The 10,383-nt window shown below is 40.4% G+C and overlaps 2 protein-coding genes across 2 annotated transcripts; both read right to left on the bottom strand.

The window, feature by feature from the left end:
* Positions 1-7,124: 7,124 nt before the first annotated feature.
* LOC108369999 (uncharacterized) lies at positions 7,125-8,112 on the bottom strand. The gene is made up of 2 exons (XM_017625234.1): positions 7,692-8,112; positions 7,125-7,627 (listed from the first exon to the last, which is right to left on the bottom strand). The coding sequence occupies exons 1-2, from the start codon at positions 8,094-8,096 to the stop codon at positions 7,496-7,498; spliced, it is 537 nt and encodes a 178-aa protein (XP_017480723.1). The 5' UTR covers positions 8,097-8,112; the 3' UTR covers positions 7,125-7,495.
* A 233-nt stretch (positions 8,113-8,345) lies between these two features.
* LOC108369989 (zinc finger BED domain-containing protein 1-like) lies at positions 8,346-9,385 on the bottom strand. Its single transcript, XM_017625227.1, has 2 exons — positions 9,355-9,385; positions 8,346-9,305 (listed from the first exon to the last, which is right to left on the bottom strand). The coding sequence occupies exons 1-2, from the start codon at positions 9,377-9,379 to the stop codon at positions 8,353-8,355; spliced, it is 978 nt and encodes a 325-aa protein (XP_017480716.1). The 5' UTR covers positions 9,380-9,385; the 3' UTR covers positions 8,346-8,352.
* Between the last annotated feature and the right edge of the window lie 998 nt (positions 9,386-10,383).

Here is a 10,383-nt window from a genome sequence, read left to right as displayed (position 1 = left end):
GGGAATCGTTGACAAAGCTGGAATTCCGAGGTGGGAGGATTTGGATAACTACCTTTCGAGTAGGTATCAGACCTTGGAGACGGTTTCGGACATCCACAGCACACGAGTGCCTAAGGCAGGACCAAGTCGAGCGCTAGCGTTGTCGTTCGGAAAAAAATTATCGGCCCATCACAGTCACTTCTCACAGCCCGCATGCAGGTTGTGGCCAGACCAGTCCCATGCGTTGAAATCATGCCCCAAGTTTTTAGCGATGCAGGTAGACGATCGTTGTAAGGTAGTTAGAAAATATAACCTGTGTATGAATTGTCTAGCACATTCACACAGAGCGAGAAACTGTAAGAGTACTTTTACTTGTTTGAGTTGTCATCAACGACACCATTCGTTACTGCATCGGACCCCACGTACAAACAGCCCTTCGGAAACAACGAGGCGACCTTCTTCAGGAAACGAAGAAACTCGGCAGCCTGCTACCCCAATGGCAGCCGGTAATGTAAATTCTCTTTTTGCTGCTAGTGCTAGTAACATACTTTTGGGTACGGCTATGGTGTACATTCGGCACTTAGGAGTGGACTACGAAGCTAGGGCTCTTCGTGATTCGGGTTCCGAAGGGACTTTCATGACAGAGCGGCTGCAGAAACTTATCAATCTCCCCACACGACCTGCTGACACAAATATATGTGGAATAAATATCACACTATCGGCTAAGGTGCGAAAGCTCGCACAGTTTGTTTTAGGTTCACCTGCCGACCCCCAGTTTAGAATTGAGGCAAGAGGCCTGATTCTACCCCAACTGACAGGAAACCTCCCCCAGAATTCACTGGACCAAGCCGATCTTGGCCTACTGCCCCTATAGAATTAGCCCATGCTATTTTCCACAAAAGTCAGCAGATCGACTTGATAATTGGTGCGGACTTGTATCCAGCTATTATCAAGGAACAAATTAGGAAGAATGTGTTAGGTACCCTGCTGGCACAGGAATCAGGTTTTGGTTGGGTATTGACAGGCCCTGTTCCTCGGACTACTAGGACAAGTGGTTCCTGTATGTCGTTTTTTAATGAAGCTTCCAGCTCTCAGCTAACCCAGTTCTGGAACTTGAGCAAGTTCCAAACAAAAAACAAGTTACTCCTGAAGAAGCGTTCTGTGAGCAACATTTCGCAAAGACAACGCTAAGAAATTACCAAGGGCGTTATGTAGTAGCATTACGATTTCGACAAGAGTTCCCAGCAGATATCAGTCTTGGGTATTCGCGGATGAGTGCAGCGCATCAATTTGTTCGCAACGAAGCATCGATGATGAGGAGGCCAGAGCTGAAGGATGAATATCATCGGGTATTATGAGAATACATTACGCTCGGTCATATGAAGCCAGTGGACAGCACCGTGAGTGAGCCGTCATCAGGGACATACTACTTACCCCATCATGCAGTCGTCAAACCGGACAGCATCACTACCAAAGTTCGAGTGGTGTTCAATGCATCTAGTCCATCTTCGAATGGGGCAAGTTTAAATGATGTGCTCTACCCAGGACCGGTTCTGCAGGCCGATCTCGTCGCCTTGTTGCTGAAATGGCGATTTTTCAAATATGTTTTCAACGCGGACATAGAGAAGATGTATAGGCAGATTCAGCTGCATTCCGATAACACACGATACCACAGAATTCTTTTCAGAGAATCACAAAATGAGGCGCTGCGGTAGTATGAGTTGCAAACAGTGACCTTTGGAGTCAACTGTGCCCCGTATCTGGCAATAAGAACTCTTCTCCAACTAGCAGAGGATGTTAGTTTGCAGTTTCCATTAGCGTCCAGGGTTTTAAAGCAGCATATGTACGTGGACGACGTACTGGCTGGAGCTCATGACACCGAGACAGCAATTCGCACGCGCAACGAACTCATAGATGCGCTGAAGGGAGCTGGATTTCCCCTCCGGAAGTGGACATCGAACTCCTGGGAAATCCTGTCAGCTTTGCCTAAGGCTCATCTGTTGAAGGAGGATTTTTTGGAAATCGACGACGTGAGCGAGGCGAGAATGTTAGCGATTCGATGGAATGCTGCTCCCGACACGTTTCATTTTAACGCAAAGGAGATCCCAGTAAAGCCAAACTACACAAAACGGGAGGTTTTATCTTGTGTTGCAAAATTATTTGACCCAGCAGGATGGTTAGGCCCCATCGTGGTAGAGATAGATTGGGACGATAATTTACCTCGAGTCCTCTACCAGCGTTGGGAGCAATTTATTAAAAACTATATCCACATTTCAGAGATTAAAATTCCAAGGTGGATTAATTTCACACCTTGGAATGAAATTAAATTTCATGGGTTTTGTGATGCATCAGAGAAGGCTTATGCGGCAGCCCTTTACGTTAGAGTGCGCGAACGAAACTCGAACAATATCCCGCTTGTAAATTTACTTGTAGGTAAAACGAAGGTAGCGCCCGTGAAAACCGTCTCTCTACCGCGACTAGAGTTGTGCGGGGCACTACTTTTGGCAGAATTAATCAATGCTTTACTTCCGCAGTTTGACGTAGCCCAGCCAGTGATCTATAAATGGACCGATTCCACCATCGTGCTCTCGTTGTTAAGGAAGCCGCCTTGTTGTAGGACCACTTTCGTGGCGAATAGGATCGCGAAAATCGATGAACTGGTTGGTGTGAGGGGATGGAATCACGTAGACTCGAATGATAACCCAGCAGATCTCGGTAGCCGCGGCGCATCACCCCAAGAACTGGTAAAGAGCACACTCTGGTGGCAGGGCCCAAAGTGGCTGAAAGAACAACCATCGGAATGGCCAAAAAGATGGATGAGCGGTCCATGGAGACTGATTTAGAACAAAAAGCCGTGCGCGTTCACATAATCGCCACACAGCCGCCTGACCTTTTGGAAAGATTTTCAGATTTCTCTTGAGCACTGCGGGTAATAGTACGGGTTTTTCAGTTTTATTATAAAACGCATCCCGTACACAAATTGATCCCACGAGGGGAAACGACCCAAGTGACTTCCGATGAAATTCGACAGGTCAAAACGCGCTTGATTCTTTTAGCGCAGAAGCGGTGCTACTCCCATGAATATCAGGCACTTGAGGCATCCAGGCCAGTGGGCGCTAAGAGTCCCCTCAACGCTCTCAATCTATTTCTCGATAGAAATGGAATCATGAGAGTTGGAGGGAGACTAGCGCTAGCGGAGCTGCCATATAATGAACGCTACCCAGTGAATTTGCCGTACGATTGCCAATTTTCTCGACTGTTAGTCAGATTCTCACACCTGATTTCCCTGCATGGAGGAACTCAACTCATGCTGAGACTTCTGAGGGAAGGATTTTGGATCATACGGATGAAAAATTTAATAAAAAGCGTAATCCATAATTGTAAAGTTTGCCGAAAGCTACCACCTAACTATCCAGTCGTATGCTCATCAAGAGATCGACTGGCACTTCATCCCACCGGGAGCCCCACATATGGGAGGGCTGTGGGAAGCAGGAGTGAAGAGCTTTAAAACCCACTTCCGTAAGGTGGCGAATACCATGCGGTTTACAATGGAGGAGTTCTCCACTTTGCTAGCAAAGATAGAAGCCTGCCTAAACTCGAGACCAATTAGTCCGCTTTCGGACAACCCCGAATCCACAGAACCCCTCACCCCAGGACACTTTCTGATAGGCAGCCCGTTGCTAGAAATTGCGGAACCGGAAATAAGTGGAAATCCCATGTCAATCGTCAACCGATGGCAAAAAATTAAAGCCATTCATCAAGGATTCTGTCGGCGATGGAAGGAGGAATACTTAAAGGAACTACACAAGAGAGTCAAGTGGCAACACCCCCAACGAAACATCGAAGTCGATGATTTCGTGGTTATCAAAGAGGATAACCTACCCCCGAATGAATGGCGACTTGGTAGAGTTGTAAAGGTTTTTTTAAGGCAAGACAAACGCGTTAGAGTCGTAGAAATACGCACCACGCGTGGCGTAATTACACGACCAATCGTAAAATTAGTACTACTCCCTCTAGCGAATACNTTCCTCACACCTACGGTGATACTAAAGGTGATGTCGGGACGGAGAATTTATTCTGTGCGAGCCATCATAGACCCAGGGCAGCCGCATTGCACGATCGCAAGAGCCCTAGCGCGGAGGCTGCACGCATTACCCAGAGGTGAGAGCGACCAGTGTTCCTTAACACTCAAAGGGTGGAATGAGAGACTGGAGATCCGGGCAGAGGTGCTACCGAGCCTGAGGCGAACCGCCCCAGAGGGCACAGTCGACGCGCGTGTAGCGGATGAGTTCGACAATCTGCGCTTAGCCGACCCAACCTTTTACCGCGCGAGTGTGGTATCTATGGTATTGGGAGCCGATGCATATGCCGTAAGCTTGCTTCCGGGACTGATGCCCGCGACCCCCACCAGACCAGCCGCGCAGAATACTATGTTTGGCTGTGTGATTTCAGGAGCTACCCCCTATGGCTGGAACTGAAGAAGACGGCGAAGAGGAGGCTAACTAGTTTAGTATTTAAGCAAAAACCAAGAATGAACAGATGAATTGTTAAAGTACATACTTATGTTTGAATTGTAATTTTGAAATGTGTTTTGAATATTGAATTAATATATTTTCTTGCAGCGATCCTGCAAGGCGGGCGGCATGTTTAAACCTGCAGCTTAAGTTTTAGTATACAAACTTCACCGAGAGATGTCGCTGCCAACCACTCGCTGACAGGACTCGTTACTTTATCTCCCTTTTGGCACGAGTCCTGTTAGTCGATCCCGTTGCCAAATTCCACCGTCTGTGGACCCTATAAATGCGGCAATTGAGTATAGCCTCCTCCTATTTTGTGATCGACAGCCAGCGACATCTCAGGTGAGTCAACTCATGTTTGTACATATATTTTTTCAATAAACCTAAATTGTGTATAATACCCGAAGACCTGACATCTTTTATACCTTTGGAGACTAGGGCATTATTTGATATTTAGTTAAAAGATTATCTTAAAGAATCGGCTCCCCCATTGGTCCCCGTTGCCGGAATCACGAGGATTTCCGGCCCCTAAATTGCCCCGCTCGAACACTATTGAATAAGGTTTTTTGTTGAAAACTAAGTAGTTGATATTTAGCTACGATCTATTATAGCACGAAAAATTGTAGTTGAAAAGGTAAGTTTATGAAAAGGCATTGATGAGTGGCAACACTGTAGTAAGCAACACTGAGGTCTCCAGTAATCGACAAAATTCTGCGTATACAGACTGCGTTTAAGTATACGTTCTGCGTTATTGACTAATTTCTGCTTAAGCTTTGGTCAACCGTGAGGTCACTGTCCAATCCGACGAAGCACGACGACAGGGTCGAAATATCTTTCGGCGACCATGCTTTGTCGAACCCGGAGCGATGCGCGAGCTATTTAAGCCGGAAATTCATACTGCATCCTCCGGCGGACAAAGCCAAATGTCGAGTGACCAGAAAGCTGCACAAACTGCCAACACCAAGTTTGCCAAGTAAGCCTAGCCATCGGAGAGGCGAAAGCCTTCAAAGCCATAGGACTTGACGGAATTTGCATGCTGATGCTGAAAAATTTGGGTCCTGCGGGAGTGGACTATCTAACCAAGGTCCCCAAACTTTCTCTGGCCTCTCTCATCAGACTTCTGGAAAATGTGGGGAGTGGTCCCGCTGCTTAAACCGAGAAAACCGTCCAACAAGGAGAGTCTTATCCAGTAGAGCTGCAAAACTATCGATAGTCACACCATTCGATAGTTTCGATAGTTTGGGGAAAACTATCAATAGTATCGTTTGGAGGTAAAAAACTATCGATAGTCAAATAAAAAATTAACTATCGATAGTATCGTATAAATTTACTCCCAAATTCATAAAAAATAAAGTAGACTGCTTTATAAATCGAAAATTTTTATGAAAATGTCACTTTATAAAGCTCTTTAAGCCTATTTTATTTTCTGTGAATAAGGCCATTAGTTGGTAGGTTCCAGTTCTTGAGATTGGTTGATGTGGTATACATTTTTGAACTTGTGCGTTCAAATAGCCAACAAATTTAACTATGGTAATGTGCGGTTTCTAATACAATTAAAAATAGAAAAACGTGAAATATATGCAGATACATATACATATATGTAGCATGGTAAATATTTAGTAAAACAAGGAAAATTTAGTTTTTTACAAACGATATGTTTATGTGTATTATATTCTGTTATTATACATATAATCAACATTTTAAGCAAAAAAAAAAAAAACAATTTGTACACGTAAAAACATTTCATGTTCAATAAAAAAATATATAGGATGAATTTTTGTTATTGAGATCAACGAATAGAAATCATTGCAAATTACACAAGCCAAACAATTCTTCTTGTTGTATATTATGGGAAAATATTGTTTAGATTTTAAATCTGATTTCAAAAATGATGACTTATTATAGGGACACTATTCATTTCTTTAAAGTTATTAAAATCTCAAGTACTGACTTTTATTTTTTTAAATAAGGAACTTAAAATCAATTTCAATGTTATTGTATTTTGGATTAGATATTATTCTAACCTATATTCACCAACCGATAGTGTCCGCATATTAGATAATTAAAAAGTGATAAAAGGCGCATATTTGCATACGCTAAGTCTTAAATTCTCAAAATATGAGTTTCCTGAATGTTTTTGAAAGTAGATTTGTAATTTATACATATACTTCACTTTCTAAGAACATATTGCTCTAAAAAAATTAACAGAATATCGCCGAAACATAAGATGGTGCAGGGTGTAAGTAGAGTCGAATACAACATACAGGTAGATCTCATATAGTCCTAGAACCCTAAATTTTTTTTTATAAAAAGATTCTTTTTGAACTTGATGTACTCTTCTCTATATAGCGCGACAATACCAACCAATTTTAAAAATCAAATATGTTTTGGAAAAGGGATTTGTAGTCCATTAAAACTGTCTATAAAATATATTGTTTGGAGATTTCATCGGGTAAACCTAAAAAACAACTATTTTGCTTAATCTTTTGTTTTAAGTTTGACCATAGTTTATTACTAAAATTACAATAAGAGTCGTAAAATATAAATAAAATAGCAATTTTAGTAATAAATTATGGTCAAACTTAAAACAAAAGATTAAGCAAAATAGTTGTTTTTAGGTTTACCCTATGAAAACTCCAAACAATATATTTTTTAGACAGTTTTAATGGACTACAAATCCTTTTTCCAAAACATATTTGATTTGTAAAATTGGTTGGTATTGTCGCGCTATATAGAGAAGAGTACATCAAGTTCAAAAAGAATTTTTTATATAAAAAAAAATTTAGGGTTCTAGGACTATACGAAATCTACTTGTATGTTGTATTCGACCTTACCTACACCCTGCACTATCTAATATTTTGGAGGTATTTACACTGTCGAATTGTGAAATTATGTATTAAATCCCCTGTCATGGCATGCTACTTTCCTGGGTTACAGGTCCACTGCAGTCACCCATTTGTTTTTGTTTAAAAAGAGAAGCATATCAACATTTTTTGATTTCAATGATGATCTTTTTCAGAAACCGTTAAACCGGCCTTGCTATACAGTCTTTCTGATTCTGTGGACGTAGCTGGGACGCAAAAAAAGCGCATTGCGCAAGCTTTCACAGCTTGCATTTCGTTTTCGTTGTTCTGTAAAACAAATTGTATTTATTCATATAAATATTGTTGTAACAAAATATTTAGAAAAGCTTGCCTTCCAATATTCCAAGGGATCGCTGTCCTGTGGTGCGTTTGGTCTTTCAAGGTACTGTCGCACAGTTATAATAGCATCTGCTCTGCTTGATTTGACTTTTTCTTCGATTTTTTTGTTAAGAAATTTTAAAAGTGATTGTTGGTGTGGCATACTCGATGATGTTGACGGTTTTGACATATCTGCATTTGTTGACGAATCTCTCAGTAAGGTAACTATTTCATCTTCTAAAAGCTTTGATGCTTGATCAGCATTGGAGTAAGACCTAAACCCCTCCTTTTTAAATCTTGCATCTAAAATCGTCCCCATCCTAGTTACGGTTCGATTTTCATAATGAAATAGCCTAATGCTTAGTCGTTCGATCAAGTAATTGCAAGTATTTAAACCTTCAGCCGTTTTCATCTTCATTTTAAGCTCATTTAAGCTTTGGTACAGACCATGTGAAAGTGGAATTATCAATGAAATACTTACGGAATTGCTTGCCGAAGCCTGAACCGTGGCATCATGAAACAAAGAAAATAGTGCGCACAGGTCTTCTAATATTTCCACTTCGTCGGCAGTAAGTGTTGGTGGAGCTTTTGGCGTAGCAAGCAATATGTTGGATTGAATCTCTCGTTAATAAAATCCTTTTTATCATGAGATACGCACTATTCCATCTGTACTGTCAACTGTATGGTTTTGGAATGCATTGCGCAGCTTTGAATTTCTCGTATGCAATTGTACTACTTTTAAAGTACGACACAATATGCTTACACTTCACCAACACGCCTTTTATGTATGCCTTACCCAAAGCGTCTTGTACAATTAAATTAATGGTATGGGCAAAGCATGTAATGTTTCTTTTCTGCAATATCTCGCAAGCTTTCAACATAGATGCAGCATTATCGGTCACTAATGAAGTAACTTTGTGGAGAATAGACCATTCCGACAAAACATTGCGCAACGTCTCCGAAATATTTTCTGCAGAATGATTTGTTCCTGACAATAACTTGTTTGTAGACAGCACTGCTACTTGCAACTTACAATTGTCTGTTATAAAGTGGCAAGTGACCGTCAAATAGTTTTCGTTGGCCCTCGACGTCCAACAATCCGTTGTGATTGCACAATATTGCGTGCCATTTAAAATAACTTGCAACTTTTTTTTAACGTCGTTGTATGTATTTTTCAATAGTAAGTTTTGCAAAGAGGTTCTGCTTGGTAAAACGTAACGAGGATCTAGGCACTCGACAAACTTACGAAATCCGGAATCTTCTACAATGCGGAAAGGTTGAATGTCCGCAGCAATCATCCATATCAAAGCGTCATCAATATTTTTCTTATGTTCAGAATTGTTATCATATTTTGCGTCTCTGGTGAAATATTGGTTAATTTTTTTTGAACAACTTGGTTTTCCTCTTAGGTTGGGATGGGCACGCTTTAAGTGGTCAAACATATTCGACGTGTTTCCACTTGTCCTATATTCTTTGCCACATGACCGACATTTTGCAATTTTTTTCCCATTCGAATGCGTAAAATATTTCCATACTTCGGAGCCGCCTATCTTGCGCCTTTTAACTGTCGTGGAATCATCGCCGCTGGACAAAATTTCTGCTTCGGGACTGTTCTCCGTGTTACAAGCTGTCAAAATTTATAAATTAGCTGAGTCCACAGGCTAAATGAATCTTACCTTGCGAGGCTTCCGAATTTTCCATTTTCGAGCCAACCGCGAACATCTTATAACCTTGATATAGTAATAAAAGCATTAAGATAAAATAAATTAATAGTATGTGCATACATATGTACGTATATTTGACAAATTTTTTTATTTCTTACACAAGCCAATTCCCAGCGCCAATTCCTTGAATTGAATTTTCTAGATAAATAGGAATGTCACCATTCGATAGTATTTACAACTATCGATAGTGGTGTCAAATTGTAAACTATCGATAGTGCCATCGATAGTTTTGCAGCTCTATTATCCAGTGTTGCAAGATAAAAATTTCGTTTGGAGCTAAATCGGTCGAAAAAAGAGCTAAATAATACTTATTGACGTAAAGTTGCTTTTACGTTTTCCGCAATTTTAATAAAAATAACGAATTTTATAAATTTAAGTGCTGAAAAACTTTTACAACCAAAATAAGGTGCATATATTTCGAATGCATTGCTACAGCACTTTTATGTATTCATATACATACTTATATAAACTAGACGATGAACTAAAAATACTTTACAAACTGTGAAAATCTGCTGTTTTAAATATTTGAATTTATTTCCTTCTCTCCTTAAGGTAAAATTAGTAAGGTAGAAAAAAAACCCACGCGTTCAGAAAGAGGATTTTCTCCTAATTAAATTTGAATTCTTTAACCAAGTGTTTATGGTGGAATCTGTGTTTTCCCGTGAATACAAATGTATGTTTTTCCACTGCATTTCAAAATTTGTAGTTTTACTTTCTTACGCTTTGGCTTTCTTTTTCTACCGTGGCCGCCTGAGAGAGAATACTTACTTGCCCATTTTCCATTTGCTTACGTGCCATTTGCATTAGGAATGGAACTTTTCTAAGTATTAATCGAAATAGAATTATATAAACGTATCGAAAATAGCCTGATATCACAAAAGCCAAATGAATTTTAGTCAACACTTGTACAATGAAATTACAGATTTCTAATCCTTATCCTTACTAATTTATAAATCCGAAAGTGAGTTTTCACGCTTTAAC

This window comes from Rhagoletis zephyria, unplaced genomic scaffold (genome assembly GCF_001687245.7).
Source record: "Rhagoletis zephyria isolate East Lansing unplaced genomic scaffold, Rhagoletis_zephyria_1.1 Rzeph_scaffold_00060, whole genome shotgun sequence".
Taxonomy (NCBI): domain Eukaryota; kingdom Metazoa; phylum Arthropoda; class Insecta; order Diptera; family Tephritidae; genus Rhagoletis; species Rhagoletis zephyria.
The sequence above is the reverse complement of the archived record's forward strand: the minus strand, read 5'-3'. Positions and strand labels throughout refer to the sequence as shown.

Coding starts and splice junctions, on each gene's coding strand:
- LOC108369989 (XM_017625227.1), bottom strand. CDS start 9,379: ATGGAAAATTCGGAAGCCTCGCAAG. Junction 9,306..9,354: donor AAATTCGGAAGCCTCGCAAG/GTAAGATTCATT, acceptor AAATTTTGACAG/CTTGTAACACGGAGAACAGT.
- LOC108369999 (XM_017625234.1), bottom strand. CDS start 8,096: ATGAAGATGAAAACGGCTGAAGGTTTAAATACTTGCAATTACTTGATC. Junction 7,628..7,691: donor ATCCCTTGGAATATTGGAAG/GCAAGCTTTTCT, acceptor TTTGTTTTACAG/AACAACGAAAACGAAATGCA.